Source organism: Falco biarmicus, chromosome 13, assembly GCF_023638135.1.
Source record: "Falco biarmicus isolate bFalBia1 chromosome 13, bFalBia1.pri, whole genome shotgun sequence".
Lineage (NCBI taxonomy): Eukaryota > Metazoa > Chordata > Aves > Falconiformes > Falconidae > Falco > Falco biarmicus.
In genome coordinates this window covers 12,151,922-12,173,720 of record NC_079300.1, presented here as the reverse complement: position 1 = coordinate 12,173,720, position 21,799 = coordinate 12,151,922, and the positions used below count along the sequence as shown (strand labels likewise).

The window sequence follows — 21,799 nt, the reverse complement described above, 5'->3', positions numbered from 1 at the left end:
GCTATCAACAGTCAAGAGGCAAGAAGTTTATAGCTGGAGACGGGACTGCTCCATCTTCTTTTTAAAGTCAGTGAGATGGAGGTACTGCTTGGAGGATGAACAAGGCTCTGAAGGAAAGGGACACCCAGGGACCCAGACAGGTCTCCCGTGGGCAGCAAGCTTAGCCACCCAAGAGGTAAGTGGTCAGAGCTATGGCTCCTTCTGCCTGGGGAGGAGGACAGCAGGATGGCAGCTCTCCCACCTCCCTCTAGCTATGACAGCCGCTACGCGGGCCAGGCAATGACATGGAAACCACCTACCAGCCGGAGGCACTGAATGCTAGAGGGTTACAAAGGATTTTGAAGGAAAGTCATGCCAGCACATGAGGGAAACTGGTTGCTCTGCTCATGCTCAGAATTCAGCCATATGTTTGGGAAAAGCCATCCTGAAGGCCAGAGGGACATGCTCTTCTTCAGTGGGACTGCCCTCAACACAACCACACCGAGAAGTCTGTCTCTATGCAAGAAGCCACCACAGTCATCCCCTCCTACCTCGGATCTCGTACTCTTCCACATCCTCCGTGGAGCCGGAGTCAGAGAGCCGCATGGAGCCGTGGGAGCTGAACTGGGACCCGCTGTCTGTTGCCATGAGACCTGGGAGAAACACCAACACAGCCAGGCCATCAATGAAAGTGGTCTGAAGGGTCACTGAGAGCTAAGGCAGAAGTTGATAGACAGGTATGGCCAGGGCAGGGAGGGATGGAGATCAAGAATGGAAGACACTGTGGGTTCAAAATGAAATTACCTTCCATAACTCAGTGCCAACAGCACACAAGTGTTATCACGTACAGTATCAGACCCATTATGGGCTCCAATAGCAGCAGAGTTTCACAAATCTCTGCAGCACCTTGGTAGCGGTATGATTGTTTCCCATGAACGGGCAGGAAGGCAGGGTGCTATAAGGACAGGCAACAGACGGAAAACCCACTAGCTGGTGAGCCCAAAACATCACCCACTGTCTGAGCCCATCTCCTGGCAGGTAGGAAACAGGTGTCTCGTGCGGATCTGCTGACGCCGAATGCGAATCTTTTGTTTAAGCTCCTGGATCTCCTTGTCGCTGTCTTCCTCCTCCTCTTCCAGCTGCCGGCTCATCATGTTGCATTTCATCAGCTCAATGGCAGCGATCAGGGATTCTGAGATGCTGAAGTGCGCATTCTCCTGCAAGACAAAAGCATAAGCATTCAAGGCTGTACACAGAGAAACTAGGAAGGACTTGGTAAAATCTTGTTCCCCACCTGTGACAGCAAAGAGCTTATTACTCATGGAGGGCAGCAGAAATACCTTAAGCCCTGTTGATACCACAAAACCTGACTCTTCTACGAGGACCTAAAAACTAAAGCTTCCTTGGGCACCAGAATACTCACAAAACACAAGGGGCAACCGACAAAGAGGACGTGCAACACGTCCACTCTGGGGAGTCAGCACGTGTCCCTGAGGAGCTCTAACATGTTTCAGATCTGCTGTGCACACGCTGGATGGGCAGATATCAGCTGCCAAACACCAGAGGAACTCAGCCCTGGAGTTCTGTGCACAGCTCTGTAGGAGAAAATACTATCGGATTATGCTCCCCATGGCGGGAAGTATCGCTGAACCTGCAGTAAAATATGTTCTCCAATGCACACAGGCTGCTGCTGCCTCCCTCACCTTCTCCAGGTCTGCACAGCTGCCAAAGTCCTGCTCAGAGAGGTAGCTGATGAGGGACTGCCCTTCTGAGGGTCTTCTGAACATCCCTTCCCCCGAGCTCAGGTACTGTCCAGAGTCTAGAAAAGCAAGAGAGAAATGTATGAGGGAGGGACCTGCTGCTATCCCCATGCTAACAAGCCCTGCCAGTGCCCAACCAGCGTCCCTCAAGTAGGTGCCAGAAGCTGAGGCACCACAGCCGATGGAGGAGCCTGACCAGAAGCGAGTATCCCCGCTGAGGCTGGCTGTACTCACCGTACTCTATGTAAAGGGAGCTGCGTGTGCTCAGTTCACTGCTCTGGGTGGAAGCAGAGACTGGCCCTCTCCCTCCACCTGGATCATCATGGGACTCTGGAAGGAAACACAACACCATTTGTGTGTCAGTAACCAACCAGTATCCTGGAGGCACCCAGCCATTGCACACAGTGAAATGAAAGGGGCTCAGCATCACATGGGCAGCACAAATGGATGGGAAACAGAGGGACATCTTCCTGCTTCATGCCATGGCTGAGGGCAAGCCCAGGAGGGGACAAAACTAGAAAGGCCTTGCAGGCAGAGGAGGAGAAGGGGAAAGAAGGAGAGAAGCTCGCGAGAGCCACGGAGCAGTCAAGTCCCAGGCCTTCCTCTCTTTACCCCCTAGCAGAGCTGGGGGACAAACAGGCTCCAGCAAGCACTTCTGCCAGCCCCATCTTCCTGCTGGAGCATCTCAGAGGGAAGAGCTATCTCCCAGGCCAGACAGTTAGGAGACAAGGGGAAACCTGAGCAGCTGAGGGATCTGCGGGGCTCCCAGCCCTGAAAAGCAGCCTGGACAACAGCAGAAGGAGGCATGTGAAGGACATGCCCTTGCTCAACTAGAAGCCAGGACTCCCCACACACAACACTGGAGCCTGGGCTGCAGTGCTCAAGGTGACCTACACAGCTGTGGGCAGGACTCTGCCCCACCAACACGCTGTGGTGCAACTCCCTGCCAGGCTGAGCCGGCAGGAACTGCCAGGAGCTGGCCTGACCAGAGAGCAACAACGGATGGTGCCCTCCAGAGAGCCATGGCCCCAGGGAGCACCTGGACAGAGCAGCTGGGTGACAGAGGACTGCTGAAGGAGACAGAAAACACCCTGACTGGAGCGGAACAGGAACATGTGTGTGGATGTGGTGCAGACACTGGCTGACATCCCAGCCACAACAGGGCAACCCTCTCCTCTCAGCCTCCTGCTCCTCTTTGCTACCAGCTTTGTGCCCTAACCCTGAGGTAGCTGGAGGCTCTTGAGCTCACCAGAACCAGCACCCCTCCTGCCAAGACCATGAAGCAGCAGCCACCAGGATGGGATCTGGGACCAACCCACCCCACAGGCTGGTTGACAGACCCATCGGGGTGGGAGGCTCTCGCAGCTGGTTGCTGCAGCCTGACAGGGTATCCTGCAGCCACCTCAACCCTGCTGAAAACCAGCATGGAAACCACCTTGTGACCACTGGCCTGGGGGATGCCACATACAAGAGAGCCTACTGCTGAAGGGCAAAGTGAGGCAGTGCTTGGCATCCTCTGCTGGAGCAGAACACGGTTAGAGACGTATGTCTGAATGCCCACCTCCAGGAAGGAGCCTTCCCAGTCACAGAGCCCTCAGCATCCAGATGTGACCTCAACAAACCCAGTGCTGCTGCTCAACAGATGCAAAAGAAAACAGCCCATGGTTTTGAGCTGCTGACTTTCTGCATGTGAGACAATGGGATGGCAGCACCCCAGCACCTCTGCTCAGGGGGACACCTGCCCCAAGCCCAAAAGAGTACCTGGAGGCCCTGGCTGTGGGTGCAAGCACAGCTGGCTGGGACATGGCTGAACTCAGCCAACATCAAACCTCCCCATGCCACGGATCCACTACATGAAAGGAAAAATAAGATGTTCAAGCCCATGCCTGCTTAGCTGCCAGCCCTTGTTCACTAGGTGGGAGGAAACCTCTCCGGGCTCCCAAGGCAGTGGGGTGCAGGGAATGGCAGGGGACACAGCTCAGGGACTTGGTGGCCAGCACTCCCTAACGCCATGCAGGGAAGCTGGGTGCCCTTCTGGGTGTGGTCCACTGCTCCAAAAAAACAAGCTGGGATCTTCAGTCAGGTCACATGCAAAAACCTGACCATGCTTCAAAGCACCAGTTGGGACACGGAAGAATTTTTTTGTTTGTTTGTTTTCTAAATGGACACTAATGGATTGATGGAAATCCTGAACTTGATGCAATGACCACTAATGAAGGGCTGTTACACTGGCTCCCAAACCTGCCACTGGATCTTCTATTATAATGGTGATATCCCTGAGGCCTCCTGGGCAGACAGAGGAGGAGGAGGGCAGCGTTAAGGGAGAGAAAACAGAGAGACTGGTTACTACTCAGCAAGGACTTCCAATTCTCCCATGAAGGCAGCACTGGTGGAGCAGACTCCCACAAACTGATTGTCCCCTCACATCCTGCTCCCCCACCCATGCATTCATCCACACAAGGGCACAGGAGGACCCAGCAGATTACCAGTAAGATGACATCCTACCCACAGGATGAGCCCAAGCCCGAGCCCCAGCCCCAACCCAGTGCCCTACCACAGCCCCACACCCCAGCTAGGCAAGGCCAGTGGGGAAGCTGGACAGCTGATGTTACAGCATTGCTGCCATTTTCTAAGTTTTTGGTAAAAGCTGCCAATACCAGTAACAGACTGGTCTAGGGCATTCTGGGAAGCAAGATGTTAGCCCATCATTCCAGCGTGGAGCAGGAAAGCTAAGGACAAAGACCAAATGTTGCAACCACTTGCCCGCTGTTCCCCTCGTCAACCTGATCCACGGAGTCAAAAGGGTGGCCAGTATCAGCCTGCTGGTACCAGGGGCTCCCACACCCCAAACCCATCCCAGAAAAGCTGCCCCATTACCATGCAACTTTGCTGAAGCCACGTTGGTGTCGGAGTGTGAGCGCACATGGCTCTTCTTGAGGATGCCCTGCGGAGCTGATGACTGTCCCTCTGAGAAGCTGGACCGGCGAAACAGGCTCAGGCCCCTGCTTCCACCTCCACTTGCCCCCTGCTCCCCCAGGGATGAGACCGAGTCCAGCTTCTGGGAGCTGCTGGAGGAGAAGAGTTTGGAGCTACTGCTCTTGGTGCTGTTGGTGCTGGTGTTGCTGCACGCTCGGCCCCTGCGCCCCAAGTTCCCGATGGCCAGGTACTCCGGCCCATCGTTAACATCGCTCTGCGGATCATCCTGACTCCCTGTCCAAGTGTCCTCGCTCTGGCTGGTGGTGCTGGAGCTCATCTCGCTGGCTGGAGAGAAGGGGTCTTTGGGTGAGGGGATGTGGAAGGGGGTGACAGAGCCAGGCTGCTCCAGAGGGGACCTGCCCTCGCTGAAGGAGGAGGACCGGGTGGACGGGCAGCGCTCCTGGGGCTGGCTGATGCTGGAGCTGACAGAAGAACTCACTGGTCTCCTGTCTGGACAGAGGCAGGAGCAGGACGTCACACACCCTGGCACAAGCAGACTACCCTATGGCAACAGGCTTGTGGCTTCACACCAGCATGCCCACCCACAAAGGGGAAAGGCCAGGGATCTCCCTCCCACCACAGGCAGAGATCTCACACCCATCCACCACAAAGAATCCAAGAACAGAAAAAAAAGCAAAGTATTTTCTGAGTCTATCCTGATCTTCCCAGCCCACCCTCGTTACCTGGGAGGCCAGAGGAGGCTGGGTGGTGGAGGCTGGAGAAGGACCCAAAGCAGCACTGCTGTGTGCAGCCTGCAGCGGGGACATACGGGGGCGCGGGGAGGGCAGTCAGGCTCTGACTCTTGGTCACTGGAGGCGGACAGTCACTCTTCCTGGTAAGCTGAAGAGAGGTGGCATCATTAATAAATCAGCATTTACAGGGCTATACGTCAAAGGAGCAGCAATGGAAAGGAATCGACCTGCGAATGCCTGATCACCAGCAGCAAGGATGCAGCAGCCCTGGGGGCAGGAGGACGGGGAGGGAAAAACGGGGCAGCACAGAAGGGAAGCAGCTCTTGGTTCACAGCTACACAGCAGGCTCCCGTCGGGAAATTACCAGGCTCTCACTGAAACGATCCAGGCAGCCCAGCGCCCCAGGCAGATGGCTCTCATGTCCTTCAGCGTCATGGTCACACATCTCTCTTGTCCCAGCAGAAGGACCTGACATGCACAGGGATGGCAGTGACGTGCCGGCCAGCTGAAAGAACACAGCCCCCATTTAACGAAGGCTTAGTCATTGCTCTCCTCTGGAGAGCTCTGTGCAAAGAAAGCAGCTGCTGTTCTCCTCCTCTGGGGAGGGCGCAGCTGGTGCAGGGCTGCACTGGGGGTCACTGGCATCACCAGCAGGAGTGGGCACCCAGGTGTCCTGGGCTGCTGCCCATCCCCTCAGAGGTGGCTGACCCTCACAATCAGGCAGCTCTGCCTGCTGGCCCTGAATCCTGGGATTGCTGGAGAGGGCTTCAGAGGTGCCTCTTACAAGGAACTGATCCTCAGGTCCTCATACTCAAATCCTTGAAGCCAACCAGAACCAAGGTGCCCCACTAAATGGCCCACAGAGCCATCTCGCACACCCCGACCCCTGCCAGGCTTACACAGGCAGCACAGGGACCAGCTCACCACTCTCCTCCCACCTTGGAGCTCTTTTGCTACTTCCAAGTTCAATCCCTTATCCAGGGGCTCCATGTGCCCTGGATGAGAGTTTGCATGAGCAGCCACAGCCAGCTGGCGTCTGCGGAGAACCAGATGTAAAAGCCAGGACCTCAACTCACCATGGAGGTGTCGATCTGAGCCAGAAGCCTGGGGTTGTTCTGCTCGACAGCCTCCAGGCACTGCAGCATGGCCGTGACGTGGGCGTCACTGAGCAGGAAGGCAGTGTCTGGGGAGAGAAAACTGCTGCTTGGGGGAGTCCCTCTCACCCATGTGGTCTGACAGCACCAGCTGCTCACATGCAAACCACCTTTTCTGCTGTCCCCCCTCATTCCCATGTGGCTTGGAAACGCCACCAGTTAGATATTCTCCTAATAAGAAGGAAAAGGCCCATTTCTCTTTACCTGCGTAGAATTTTCTGATGTACTGCCGGTTCCCCAGGAGCGGTCTCAGCTGTGCCGACAGGCAGTGGCACTGCAGGCTGTGCTGTAGCCACAGCTGTGCGATGGCCTGATCCCCTGGGCCCTCTGGGTCAGGCTGGCCACTCTCCTGCAGGCTGATGAACTGGAAAGGGATACCAGGCACAGGTTAAGGCATGCACAGGCAAGCAGGGGAGCAGGCTTTGTTCCACCACACAGCTTTTGCCCCCCTCGTAACGGCAGCTTCCAGCACTGGTCACCACCATCGGGAAGGAGGACAAATCCCAGCAGCTCCCCAGCCACCAAGAAGGCAAAAGCACTGGGCAGGAACAATGCTTCAAAGGTCAGCCAGTGACCAAAGTCCTCCAACCACCACCAGCACTATGAATTTCTCTTGCACGCTCTCCCACCCATGGGCATGGCCCCTCACCCGCAGGGACCCCATGCTCCCAAATCCAACCCAACCCCGGTGTGATGGTCATGTTCTTGCTGACACATTAAATGGGAAATGTTACAGCAATGCCTGAGCTGCTGCAGCTTGAAGAGCTGAACTGGAGTCACACCCCACGTCCCCCCAGCAGCAGGCTGGACACAAGGACCACCAGTGGTCAGCCCCTTGCACTCATCCATGACAGGGACCATCAATGTCATCACGGGGCAGCCAAAGACCAGGAGCATCCCTGTACACCAGCAGTCAGCACAAGCCAGCAATGGGAGAACCAAACGCATGGTGAAGACACAACCCAGAAGACACAGTCCAGACCTTTAGAGGCTTGCACAGACACATGAATCACCCCTGCACACACACAAGTGCTGCCTGTGCCAGTTCCCTTGGTGATGCCTGCTGCACCCGGCCAAGCCGAACTGGAGACTGACCTGGGAGAAATAAGCAGCCAATTGTCTCAACCCAAACCACACCAAGCTCCTGGGACACGGCTTGTACACAAACACACGACTGCTTCAGCCGTGGAGCTGCTTTACCCACAGCAAGCCAACAGCCACTGCGCTACTATCCCACTGGTGAAGTTCACAGCCCAGCTGCCCTCTCCCCTCCCCGCCGGGCATGCAGGGCCACCCCACCAGAACCCACCTTCTCCAGGTGATGAGCAGAGCTGGGACTCAGCCAGCGAATGTCCTTCACAAACTGCCAGTAATCCTTCTGTCTGCAGCACACCTGCCCAGGACAAGCGCAGTTAGATACCACCACTAAAGTCTCAGTTAAATGACAACATCCCCCATCAGCCCCTTGCTGCCATGAGGACAGCCGCTAAACACAGCAAGATGGGCCAGAAAACAGGCATCAAAGAGCAGCACTGCTTTACAGAGGAGAAACACAGCAAGTATCTAACACAATTTTGTAGGTCAAGGGACCAAGACAAAAAACACTGGCATGACATAGGTAAGTGGCCTCCTGCCCCTCCCACGGTAACATCTCTGTTGTGGTCAGCCAAGTGACCAGACGACAGGTCCTCCAGATAGATTAAGCTCCATCAGGTAAGTTCCCAGTCCCTCATACCATGGAGACAGAAGAGGTCTTGCGACAGGGACCGCTGCAGTGCAATAAGGATTCTAAAGGCCAAACTCAGGTCTGCCAAGTTCAAGGTTGACCAAGTTCCCACGTCACTGTTCCCCTTCCTGCTGGAGTACAACCTGGAGGACAGCCCTCCTGCCTCAGCACTGCGGAGTCAGGCACCAGTGAGGGGACACAAAGAGCAACATGGAAACACATCCCAGCAAAACCAGCAACCATTGCTGTCTTTGATGCAAGCCACCACCAAGGACACCAGCACAGCTGAGCTGAGCACCCCAGGTAAGAAATTTGCATTTCTACCAGCTCTTTGCAGTCATTTGCCTCAGCTTTATTCAGACAATCAGTTATTTTTATATATATATATATATTTATAGTATTCTTAGCTATTCTTCCTGTTAAAGAGGAACTGCAGCAGAGTTGCTGTTTTCCTCATTATCCTATCACATGTAAACACAGCCTAAAAATGTCTCTCTCTCCTCACCAAAAGACTGATTATTTTTTCTTCCAGCTCTATTTCCTCTTTCACAAGCATCAGAGGAATGGGTTCAGTTTTGTGGTTTATTTGTTTGTGGGGTGGTTGGTTTGGGTTTTTCAGACTAGAGAACTTACATGGCAATTTTAGTCCTCTAGACTAAATTGGGGTTTCTGGACAAATACATGAAAACTCATTCAAAAGTTTAAAAACCTCTAACCCTAGTTCTCTTAACATGTATATATGGATTTTTTTCACCCTTTACTTATTTATTCCTAGTTGTAGGAAGAAAGTTGGTAAGAAAATAAGCAAAATGAAGGATTTCTATGGAGCAACTATGAGAAAATAGCTGTTGGGAAGCTGTATTTTTATGGGCATCCCTTTGCAGCTCTTACAGCTTCATTGGTGTCACACGTGTCCAAGCAGGGGAGAGATATCCAAGTAGAAGAGCTGCCTTTGTCTATAATAAAAGCACTGAGGAAGGCAACACAGTCCTGCTTTGCAGGTCTCGTGTGAACTGTTACCAACAGACAGGCAAGTACAAATCATTTAAATTTCACTTCCTGAAGCCTATTAATAGCACATCTATCAGAAGGGAGCACTGCACTCCTCACATGTAACAGGCAGCTTCTTTCTCTGTGGCTCTCCAAAGAACATCTCTGGTCCATGCCACTGGGAACTAACGGGAACACAGCAGCACTGTAATGAGTGCTGACTGCAAACTTAATAGATCCAGGGAGCAAAGTGCCCTGCTGGAATGACCTGTCAGCCTGGCTCTTCCTGCAGGCTTATTAACTTGGGTGCACCATTGCATAGATGTGGTTTTCCTGCTCCTGGACCCAGCTGGCCCATGCAAGCTGCCTGGGGCTCCTCTGCATTGCTCTCTTCTCTGCTTTGCTCTCAGAGTGGCGGAGCCACCGATGGGAAGCATGCCCCGAGGCACTCCCTGCAGACTTGCTTCAGCTTTCTACTGTAAATTAATTGTGCTGCTATTTGCAAGCTGAACAGGAGATCTTTGAGCCTCTGCACACAGCTGGGAAAAAGAAATTCTTCCAGGCAGCCATGGAATGGGGGAATGGCTGGGTGAGCAACTGCAAGGCATGATGAGAACCTGGGAAGACAGATCCCATTCACGCAGAGCGTGGATTTGGCTGCCAGTTCCTGTTATTAACACAGCTAACCAGAAACAGTAAAGATGCAAGCTTTCTTTTGCTAGACCTCACTGGGAAGTTGTCCAAGTGCAGATGATATGGGGCAGACCCATAGCAAATGCAGCTTTATTGCAAGGAAGAAAGGCAAGAAGGGCTGGCCTCAGCATGGGGGGCACAGGTACTTGGAAAAACCACGTCAAAGGGGGATGAGATAGAAAGAACATGCACCCAGGTCCCTCTGACAACTACAGCACTTGGCAGGCAAGCTCAGTCCCTGCTTTGATCATTTCCCACACTGCTACAAGTGTTGTACACACTCCGTGCTACGACCACTGCAGCAAGCTGCAGCAGCCAGGACTGCCCCACTCGCTCATGACAGGCACTGAAGCTGCTACAGACAGGCAGTAGTGCTGGCGGGACAGAGCCCTACCTTGTCATGGATGAGGCCGTGGTAGAGGATGCTGTGCATATCTCTGCAGAGCCGTTCCAAGCCGCCATACTTGGACCAGACATTCGGGTTGCTCGTGGACACCAAACCTTCCACTGTGGTCTTCAAGTTGCCTAGCAGCTTCCAGTGCTCCTTCCTGCAGAGGAACACAGCAAGTTGCATCAGATAATACAGCAAGAGGAGCTTCACCACAGGACCATGGTATTGCACTCTCTCAAGAAGACCCTGGTCAGGCTGAAACCTTCTGTGGTCCAGAAGCTAGCAGTGGTGAGCTAAAGGACTTAACAACTCCCTGTGGTCTCTCATGCATGGTTTGTGGACAAGAGGCTATACCATAATGATTCTTGTGATGACTGGCAGCCAACATCAATGTGGTCTCAGGAGACAGCCAGAACAAAGACTGATGGCTCCTGCAACACACCACTTGCTTAGTACAGGCCAACAACACAGAGGACAGCTTTCCAGCCAGCCTCTTGCTTCACTCACATGCTCTGTCACAGACTGTTTAGAGCAGCAGCCCATCAGGAGTACAGCAGCTGTAAGGCAATGGCTTGATGTTCACCACATCTAGCAGACACTGGCCGTGCTGCACCTGCATTTAGAGAGTGGCACTCCCCAAGCTACGTGCACTGCATCGAGCACTCCAGCACCATCAGGATGCAGAGGTGCTCCACTCCAAGGTCGGTAACTCTTCATCTGCATCTCCATCTGTACAGCTGCTCTCTGGCCTCCAAGCTGCTGTAGGCACAAGTTGACTGTCTTGCAAAAGTGTTCATCGTGTTCTGGACAGAGATTAGCAAACAGCAAACTGCACATGTATGCTAGAGCTTGCACAGCATTTCTCATTGATATCATCCCCCTCAGCTACCCTGCATACAGCAAGAAATCACCATAATCCACCATAAAGCAGGAGTGATGGTGCAGGGAGGCAACATCATTTGCCTATGCAAAAGCAACTTTGGGGAAATAAGCTTTGGATGACTGAGGTCCCCACTCACGCTGCTTGACAGCAATGCCAGAGGAACAACAGCTTTCAGAAAAATGTATTCAGATAGGAGCCACTGTCTCAGAAGCAACAGGAACATTGCAAGGCATATTTGGGTGTGTATCTGCCAAAAAAAATGCCTCTGCAGGGTTTGCAATAAAAGCACCCAAGGTGACAGCTTAGAATGAAAGTCCAGCCTTTCAACTGGCAAGAAACAAGCCAGTGTTTCAGCTCTTAATCCCTCCACAGCTGAAAACAAGCTGGATTTCCAAAGAAAAAGGAAAATATATTTAAAATAAATAACATTATTTAAAGCTGCTCTCATTTTCTTCCCTTGTGGATGAAAGTGGGCTGCACACTTCTGTAGCACAAAGGACACTAAAAAGTAACGTAACCCTGATATTTCAAAACCAAGCTTTTCCTGCCAATATTCTCTTTCTGAGATTTGTTCACTATTGCCAAACTGATTAAGCGAACAAGCAGATCATCACATACTGGCTCTACTTCAAGCTCTCCATTCACTCCCTGGTCTCCCCAGGGAAATCTCACCACTTTCAGTGCCCACCTAAGCTTAAACCAAATAGAAGCTAACCCATCCCACAGCAAAGCCTGTCACCCTGACAGCACAGGAGCTCTAAACCAGAGCTGCAATGCATATGGAAGTATGTATATTTTGGTGATGTACTTAGACTAATAAGCACCGTCATAGCTTTATCTCAGGAGAGACTGAAGAAGAAAGTACGGATCTAAATCAAAGGCAGTTTCCTGAAGGAGATCCGGCTTGGGGACATACAGAAAAGTGATCCAGCTCTTCTGAATTTATGGGCTTTCCCCATCACCACCCTGAGGGATGCAGATGCTCTTTGACTAGGGATCGGTGATGCTGCTCTGAGTGTCCACAGATGCCCAGAGCAGCACTGTCAGTCCCCAGTCAAACAGTATCTGCAGCCGCTGAGCTCAAAACTTCACCAGCTCCTCCCCAAGCTATTTCTAACACTCAGAGTTAGGAAATGCAAGTGAAAGCTCAGTCACGCCGTTGATCTTCCAAGTCAGCAAGTCAGGGAAACTCCCTCCTGTGTCATTTTGTGCTATAAAAAGCAGGTGATGCACACAAGGATACAGGGGCAGGACATGCATAGCTGTGCCTTTCCAAATGAACTGTCTCATTAAGGGAGTCATGCATCTCCCCAAAGGTAGGGAATGAGGATCCAACACATTGGACTCACAGCTCCCTTCTAGCACAGGGAAACTAAGATTAAGCAATCCTCAATCAAAATAACTTCAAAATGTTAAACTATTGAACTCAGAAGCACACAGGGAACGAGCAGCACAATAAAAGCACCTTTGCAGATTTGATGCAGAAGCTACCAAAAGTGAACTAAATCCCTGTAAGAGAGTAAGGATCCCATGTGACTTGTTGGGCCAAAGCAGTTCACAAGTTGGACACACAAGACCTACCGATACCCAAACCCCAGCTGTTTCTGGGCTGGGCCATGGTGCATGCTGAAAAGCATAGAGTGACACAAGGCTGAAGAAACGAAGAGCCATACAGTTGGCTGCAGGTGACAGGGAAATCAAGAGAGTGCGGCTAATCACATTTCAGCTTTGACTGGCCTTATGGGTTAGAACAGAACTAGCTGCAGGGTTTGCTTCCCTCCCATTGACAGAGCCTGAGCCTGGCCTGCCAGGAGGGATGGAGAAAGTCCCAGCTGCCCTCAAGTTCCCCATTTCAGCAGGTGTTCAGAGCAATATTAAGAAGTCTGCTTGTTTTTTCCTGAATAAAGTGATTTCTCCTTTGCTAGTGATAAGGAAAGCCTGACATGGGGTAAGGCAAATTCATATCACATCATGAAAATAAATACCCTGACTTACAGGAAGGGCAAAGTGAGCAACACACCCCAGGGAGGTCACAGTACATGAGCAGAGCTTCCCCTGCAAGAACCACACATGCTTCTGCTCTCTGGCTCCAGCAGAGTCTTGTTCCCCCAGCCAGAAGGGCTGCGGGTGTTTGCAGGGGCCATCACTGGCGGAACACTGGCAAGACCTCAGCCGCATTCCTCTCCTTAAAGACAATTTCTGATCTGGCCTCCAATTTTAACCCCCAGCTCCGTAAACTTGGCACAGAGTCTCCTTGCTTTGCCACCACAAACTCTATCCTCAGGTACAGCAACATCAACCCACCGCCAGGAATTGTCCCAAATATAACGGAACTTTTTGCACTAGAGAGATAAAGACAGAATCCAGCCCTGGAGCACCAAACAGCTTAAAGCTGCTGCTGACAACAACAGGGGAATACTGCTGGCTCTCCCAAGGCTTTCTGAGCCCCTCCATGCCAGCAAGGGTGGAAATTTCTCTTGGTTCAAGTCAGCGAAGGTGACTCACAGCAGAGGCAAGGAGCCATGCTGCTGAATCAGGTGAACTTCTTCATTTAAAATAAAACCAAACCCTAGTTACTTTCCAAAACAGAATCGCACAGGTAGCTAGTATTGAAAATAAAAATTAAAAAAAAAAAAAAAAAAAAGAGCAGCAGCTCATTTTTCTTGCAAACAACATCTGCTGTGTGTCTCCCTGTGCTCTGGGGGAGCCATCTAGCAATGGCTGCTTGAACTCTGTCCTCTACCTGGAGGAGCCTCTCAGTCCTCCTCAGCATTCTAAAGAGTTTTGGCTGAGGTTGTGGAGGGACTTTTGCCACATCTCCAAGGACGTTCCTATGCTGGCTGCTGGTTCCTCCTGTAGATTCTGAAGGCACTGTGCAACCCGCCACTGTGCACAGCCAGCTCCCGCCTCACCACCCCAGGGTCTCCCAGACAACCAGCAGCCCCTTCCCTGGGCTCCCCCGCCTGCTCCTCCAGCAGGCTCAGCACTGCTGGGAAAAAGGATTAAAAGAAAGGCAGGCTTCGTGCAATTCATCTGCAGCCACGTGGAGTGGCTGACAAGGCAGTGGAAGCCAGAAGAGCTCTGCCAGCCCGGCAGATCAGCCCTGCAGTGCCCGGGTGGGAAGAGTTGAGCAGGCCAGCTGGGAAAACAGAATGCAGGGTAGCTTGCACCGGTACTAAAAGCTTGCACCAGTATAAAACCGGGGGCACAACCACAGAAGGCTCCCCCAGCAAACACAGCCCAGAGCTGCAGCTTGTTGGAGCTCTCTTGCTCTGCACTAGCAAAGGATGAGGAAAGAAATGAGGGATTAAAGTGTTCTTTTTAGCCTTTTCCCAGCAGGGCAGATAGTTTTACCTGCTCATCCTGGCGAAGCCTGCCACAAGCAGATGATCACAACCTGTGGACCCAGGACACTGTCCATCAAGTTTCAATCTGTGCAGGACCTGCACACAGCAGCCACAGGCGGGGCAGACCCCCATGGCAGCCCACCTCCTTGGGACCAGCCGCTCACCTTCCTCCATCGCTCCCAGCATGGATTCCCTTTAGGGGCCCTGTCCTCTGGCCCTGCCATCCCTGGGGGCCTTGCTGGTGCCAGAGCCAAAGGCAGTAGCTCTTGGCTAACGTGCCCAGCTGACCAATAGCCCCTCTGCTCCCCTGGGACTGCTGTGCCCTCCACACCACCCCCACCCCCAAGGTATGCGAGCCCTGCTCTCTGCCCAGCACGAGGAGAGCGCTAACGCTCCTGCCATGCCTTGATGGGCATCACCTCGCAGCCCCTGCTCCCCGGTGCATTTTGGACCTGCTGCTTAGGAGGAGAGACAGCAAAACCCAGCACGAGATCCTCATTTTCCTCTCCTGCACCCACAGAAGGATGGACTTCAGCAGCATAACTTCTGCTTCTGTGTTTCCCATGATACATGGGAAGATGCATCCACTGGCCTCTATCCTATCACCATCAGTCACAGCCACAACCTAGCTGAAATTGCACCTCACCAGGAATTAAAATGCTAAACCATCTGCACAGAGGACAATGAGGCTGTGCAAGGCCCATGCCAGGATCCTCCCCAGCGCATCAGTGACAGCCAGGAGAACAAGCAGGTCCCCTTCGTGTGCCAGCATGCCCCTGCCCCTACAGGAGTGCTGGGGGTGGCACCACGTCAGGCCTATTAGTCACACGACGGTAGCAGGACTCACACTTGCAAAGGCAAGAAAATGCACAAGGGTGATTCTGGAGAGAAAAAGAAGTGAATGCAGTCAATTCCTTTTATCTTTCTGAACCTGCTGGGTCTAAAGCACTAGCTAAAGAGGGAGAATAGCTCAAACTGTGTAAATCAAAAGGCACCCCAAACCTCCACTACAGCTTTAAAAGCACCGGTAGCATTTTCCTGGCTGATGTTGCTAGCAGGAATAGAGGCTAGCTGAGCCCCTCAGATAAGGAAGGTTTCTCTCCCCTATCAAGTTTCAGCTGCTCCCTCCACCCCAGCCGACACTCCCGTTTCCATCCAACAGCCACCCTGCGCTTGTGAGTACCAGGGCAAAACTGAAGCACAAAGCAAAGGCTGAAGACATCCAAAAACCTGAAGTAAATAGGACTCGTCACCAAAACAGCTCCAGAGAACAACCTCTGCTGCTTTTACAAATGCTAACGAGAAAACCCATGCCTCAAGCACAGAGGAAGACCACGCAAGGTGAAGCCACCGCAGCACGGCCATTCCCACCGCCAGCAGTGTGCAAGCGCAGGACCTCGCCTTCAGAAAGGAAGAGCAGCTTTACCGAAGATTTCCCTCCAGCACCCAAAGGTGTGACACGATGGGCAGCAGCAAGCTGCAGAGCCACCGCAGCGCCAGCGCGGCCGTCAGGGCAGGATGGTTCCACCCGTGAGCACAAGGCGTGCGAAGCAGCGCCCGGCCCGCCGCCGCCTCGGCCACGGCTCATCCCCACCATGGCGGGGACAGAGCACCGGGGACAGAGGGCACATGCCCGTGGCCAGCACCGCCCCTCCAGCGGCCGGGACACCGGCCCGGGGCCGGGAGCAGCAGGATGCTCCAAGAGTCCCGCTCGCTGCGTGCTGCCTCCCCACGCGGGACCACAGCGGGGGCTGCTGGGGCGCCCCGCAGGCGCAGCCCCCCGCCCGGCACGGGGGGTTTGCATCTTCCCAGCCCACCCCCTGGTACCCCGCACCTGCCGGGCGCGCGCACGCCCTCCCGCACGCGCCCACGCAGCGCAAGAGCTCCCCAGGGACCCGCCGGACACCCCCGCGCATCCCCGCGCCGAGCGCGCACCAGCGCTGCCGCCACCCGTGCGCCCCCGCCGTGCCCCAGATACCGCACGCACCCCCGCACCCCGCGCGTGCTCCCCGTGCGCGCGCCAGGCCCTGCCCCCACGCGCGGCTCGCCCCCCGCGCACAGGTGCTGCCGCCCGCCCCGGCACAGACACGCGCGCCGCGTCACGCCTCCCGCTCGTGCCCACGACAGGCCCCCGTCCCCGTTACACTCACCCCTCCCCGGCGTGTCCTGTCCCCACCGGGGGGTGTCGCAGCCCCTCGCACGTGCCGTGCCGCCCCCCCCGCGCCCCCGCCCCCGCGCGTCACGCCGTGCCCCCACGCGCGGCCCCACCTGCTCTCCGCGCGCCCCTCAGGGGGCCCGGCCTCCATCCCGGGCGCGCGCGCGCGCGGCCCCGCCGCCGCCGCCGCCGCAGCCACCGCCCGCCGCCGTCACGTGGGGGTGAGCGCTCGCCCCGCCCCGCCGCCGCGAACTGCACCTCCCGGCGTGCACCGCGGCTGCCCGGCACCCTCCGCGCGGCGGGAGGCCTGCAGCTCCCGGCAGGCACTGCGCGGGGCCGCGCGCTTGCCGCTTGCCAGCCGCCTGCCGAGCGCGGGAACGCCGTGAGGCAGCGCCCCGTGGGACTGGGTGAGGGGGCGGTACCGGGCCTGGGGACCGGTGCCGCAGCGGCCTCCTGCCGCCGGCCCTCAGCCCCGCCGGCGGGCACACGGGGTCTTCGCCGGCTGCAGGCCTCCCCCGGGCTGCCGTCGGCCCTCTCGGTGTTAGCAGGGGGCTTCAGCTTCGCCACAGTGTAAAACCACAGTGATTGCTGAGATGGGCGCTTACCAAGCCCCTCACCGCAGGGGCTGTGAAAATTGTGGTGGCAGGAAAAGAAACAACCAAACAACGCGTCCCTGGCACTGCACGTACCAGCAGAGACATGCAAACGGAAAGAGGTTTCCATTATGTCACCCACGGTAAAGAGGATGTGAAAAATACTGCAGAATTACACATCCCTCCTGCTAAAAAGCAGTGAAATGAAACTCGAAAAAGGAAAAAGTGATGCTGCTGCCATCAGACTGTGAACAGTCAATGGCAAATTATTATAGGGAACAAAACCCAGATATGCTTCCAGTTGTTTGATGCCTCAGAAACCAAAGGTAGTTGCACAGTGGAGACTGCCCATAACCGTTCATCTTAATGACACACACGCTGCTTGCTGATGCTGCATGCATGAAGACACACCCCTGGGCCTGACACTTTCTATGCACGTTGTTTTACCAGGACAGTTTTACAGCAGCATTTGGGGGGAACAGGGTTCTGTACTGCTGTTCTTAAAGCAATAATAACAACAAAATGTTTTTCAGAAGGCAATTAGACTAGGACTCCCCATACATAGTAACTGTATACAAGTGTGGAACAACTTCCAGTGTGGTTGTCAGTCAGGCAGAAATTTTCTTACATTGAACCTACTGCGCTGACTGCATGGGTTGGAAACACTGGCTGTACGTGGCATATGTAAGCCGTCTGACTACACATTAATTCTCGCAGTAAAAATACTGGAGAAGGTAAAGCCATCAAGACTACTGTGATTATCATTATACAATCACATCTGGTGATATGGCGCATGTAGATGAAGCTGATGATCTAATTTAGCTCCTAAATCAGGAATTATAAGATTCTTCTAGTTCCATAAGTCAGAAATAGCCTGGATGTTGCTTAACAGTAATTTAAAAAAATTTCTTCAGAAAAATCTCTTCTTTTCCCCTGCTTCATTATGTTGTTTTGTATATGTTACTTATAGACACTGTTTACTTAACTACATCAATGCCCTTGTCAATTCAGAGAGCATATAAAAAATCATTCCATCAAAAAAAAGCCTTATCACACAGAGCCTATAGCCACACACAGATGTGTTAGCTTCTGGGACTGCACTAGAACTAAATTTAGGAGATAATCCTCCAGTGTAAAATCTGAGGAGTACCAACAGAGGTCAACAATTGCAAGTGTATGAAAGCAGTATGTATCCTCTTGCTGAACAGTAGCAGAATTTGGAATCTCGCAGACCTGATTGCTGTTTGGGGAAGATTTGGGTGACATAAAGTCAGTTATCAACTCCATGTAATTTCTTTACTCGTTAAAATACCTCACAGAGAAGGCAGAATTGGAAGTTATTGGTAGATGTCAGACAATTTCATTTTAGGAATGAGAAGCTATTTTTAATAGAAGGGAGTGCCTGTACCCCTAGGGAAGCAGAGACCTCCTTTGGAAGATGCACTGGAACAGCTCACCTGTTTCTGGGATCAATGCAGGTGTGATATTCCACAGCTCACAACATATAGCTTGTATGACATGGTCCTCTCTGGTTTCTAAGTGCATTTAGTACCTGATTCTTTGGGTGTGGTTTCTGCTGGGTAATTTTAACAGCTCCTCCTAGGAATTTCACCTAGGATGTTCGGCAGGTAACATCTAGTCTGCAATTCATCCCCAATGCACCGTAACAACAGGGGCTACTAGGCAGCCAAACCGTGAGGTCTCATTTTTTTGAGGAGACAACTGGTGCTCAGGAAGTCTAGGAAAGGCCCAGGAAAGAACCAGCCGCCAGAATTACTACAGCTTGTGGACAACTGTAGACACACTGTCTTCCTACAGTGGATACAAACTCTGCAGGGCTGTAGTCATACCCTACTTTATACAGTTGAAGTACTAGTTCTTTGTAACTGTCAATGCCACATGGAAGCTTTGTCACTTGGCTAGATGCTGACACAATCCTGAGAGCCAGACAAAAAACCAGGAGTTGATGTTTGCATGGTTGCCTTTAAGATCCCCATGGCATTTCAGCCATTTTGAAGACAGAGTAAAAATACTCCTCAGGATCAGAACTTTTGTCTGGTTTTCTGTTGTGCTGAGCAGCAGACAGCTGGCGTCCTGTTTGGATAACAAATACAAGCTGATTTCCACCTGTCATGAGGGCAGGCAGCATCTGTCACCTTTCCAGTTAGAAGATTTGTTTTAGGTAAACAGAGCATTTGTTTATCAGTGTGACACAGTCACCAGATGGAGCTGCACCCTATAGCATCACAAGAAATTGATTTAATATTTTTTTAAAAATACATCTTTTGATACCTCTGTTATTTGTATTTACTGGTAATCTGGCAATAGCATCTTTACTTTAAAAATGTAGCCTGACTTTTAAGAACCTCAAGTCCTACTTGTCATCAGTCACTTGTCATCAAATCCCACTTGTCATCAAATCCCACTTGTCATCTGGAGGAAAATGTGTAAATTACCAGAACTGTGGCTTCAAGACTCCATGTCTTACTTATGCTACATATGGAGAACACAGAGAAGAAAACACGGTGGAACTCTCAGCCTCCAGCAACGTACCCATGAGCTTCTCTTACTCGAAGGGAAAACCATTAGCTGAAGATGTCCTATGACAGTAACAGAGCCTTTCTCTTCTAGAAGAGAACATCGAGAAGACCATCCAGAAGCATGTTACTGGTGTTATTTTAAAAGGGAAGAGATGCATAAAGACTGTCAATGGAGACAACAAGGCCTTGTCAACAGTCTGTAGTACAGGACAGAGCAGAGGCCAGAAAGCCTCAACTCCCTCCTCTCATTCTTAGCTTCCATGATAATACTCCCAGAAAAAAACTCCAACTCTGCAGTTAAGGGGCAAAGCCCTGTATGGTATTTCAGTGCAGGTGCCCCCCCAGCACAGGATGACAGAACTGTTGCCGTGAGTTACGCATGCGAGGAGTTGGTTGTGCGTTGGGTACTTAGGATATCGCATCTGCCACAGAGTATTTATTTTAGCAAATGAGCATATGGAATATGTGGGCAGTTAATGAAATGTGGGAGTGTTCCTACTGCAAGGAGTTGTGTGTAAGGTCATGCATATGGAAATATTTATTCCTGCCCAAGGGTGTTCACAACATATTCCCTGGAGTCTCAGTACACAGCTCCCGCTCTCTGGAGGGGGTCAGCCAAACCCTAAACCAAGCTATACTTCGGTTATGTTGCAATGCCTACTGAAAGCCAAGGGTGACAGAAGTCAACTTTTGAATGGCAGCCTCAGCACAGCTCCCAGAGAAAACTCAGGGAGCTGTGGACAGTAATGCCACTGACACATCAGGAGTGGGGAAAATTGCTACAGATTTTCCTTTCAGCATTTGCTGCTTGGTTTCTGAAGGAAGTCCAGCCTCTGCAATCATGTTGTTTGGCCATCTGCTCCTTCCTTTACTATCTCTGGAATTCAGTGACCAACTTCAGCCAACTCTGAGCAAGATGTAGAGACCTCAAAGGTAATTACCATCTCTTAAATAAAGTGCCAAATTAAGTGCCACTGTGTAAGAAAGAGGTAGATCCCAGCCCTGTTGCAACTCCTTTAGCAGCAGCTAGCTGACCATGAGGTATGTGTGCACCGCTGACCCGCCAACCATACGCACAGCTCCAAGGAACGCAAATATACGGGGGAAGGATGTGGGGGGGACAGACTTCAATAGGTTCCTTGTTCAAAGAACAAGTTGTTAATAATTTCTCTTCTGAATTTCTGAATCATGTGATTCTGACCAAAAACTGGAGATGACAATTCTGAAAAGAACCCAAAGAAGACAAAATGTCAGTAGTCATACTGTTCTGTTTTTAAGTAGTAATTTTAAACTTTATGTGGTATTTTGAAGTAGGAACCTGGTTTGAACCCTGATGATTGACGTTTGGGCACAATTCTAGAAACCAGGATAGCTTGGTGTTCCTGTTCACAGAACAGGCTATTTCTCTTAACCGCACTGGGGTCCCAGGACAACGCACCCGGCGTTCAGCTCGACCCTGCACCACTTCAGCGCTCCACCGGCCCTGCAGCAGCGCCGCCCCGCCCCCTGCACCAGCAGCCCCGCTTCCCAGGCCCCTGGCACCCCAGGCCGCTGGGGCAGGGGGCCCTCGTCCCCCGGGGACGCCCGCTGTCCCCAGGGAAGCCCTCCCGCAGGCGGCCTCCGGGCGGCCGGGCCGCCAGGACCCAGCCGGTTACCTGGGCGCCCCGCCACTGCAGCCCGCCGGGTTCGGGGCCGCCCCCCGGCCCAGGCTGTGAGGGGAGCGGGCAGGACTGACCCCGGGCAGCCGCTGGCTCCTAAGGCGACGCAGGGGCACAGGGCCGCGACTCCCCCCTCCCCGACCCCTCCCGGCCCGCTGTACCTGCTCCTCCCGGCCGACAGGGGGCGGCGCGCCAGGCCCCGAGCGGGCGGGGGTGGAAGAGGGGAAGCGGCGCCGCTCGGCGCAGGCGCCCGCCGCCGGGG

The 21,799-nt window shown here is 53.1% G+C and overlaps 1 protein-coding gene across 8 annotated transcripts in view; it reads right to left on the bottom strand.

Moving 5' to 3' along the window:
- RUBCN (rubicon autophagy regulator) overlaps positions 1-21,798 on the bottom strand; it is a 32,411-nt gene extending 10,613 nt beyond the window's left edge. Inside the window, exons 1-13 of one of the 8 annotated variants that reach the window (XM_056359208.1) lie at positions 21,699-21,798; positions 10,365-10,518; positions 7,871-7,954; positions 6,766-6,925; positions 6,484-6,590; positions 5,772-5,912; positions 5,399-5,555; positions 4,617-5,000; positions 3,981-4,025; positions 1,974-2,069; positions 1,683-1,798; positions 995-1,196; positions 531-632 (exon numbers count right to left, since the gene is read on the bottom strand). In XM_056359208.1, the coding sequence (XP_056215183.1) occupies positions 531-632; positions 995-1,196; positions 1,683-1,798; positions 1,974-2,069; positions 3,981-4,025; positions 4,617-5,000; positions 5,399-5,555; positions 5,772-5,912; positions 6,484-6,590; positions 6,766-6,925; positions 7,871-7,954; positions 10,365-10,403 (1,633 nt within the window). In that variant the 5' untranslated portion in view covers positions 10,404-10,518; positions 21,699-21,798. Of the gene's footprint in view, positions 1-530; positions 633-994; positions 1,197-1,682; positions 1,799-1,973; positions 2,070-3,980; positions 4,026-4,616; positions 5,166-5,398; positions 5,556-5,771; positions 5,913-6,483; positions 6,594-6,765; positions 6,926-7,870; positions 7,955-10,364; positions 10,519-16,741; positions 16,825-16,859; positions 17,007-21,698 lie in introns of those variants that run through there. The other 7 variants (XM_056359204.1, XM_056359206.1, XM_056359209.1 and 4 more) reach the window with 7 other exon arrangements.
- Position 21,799: the final 1 nt, after the last annotated feature.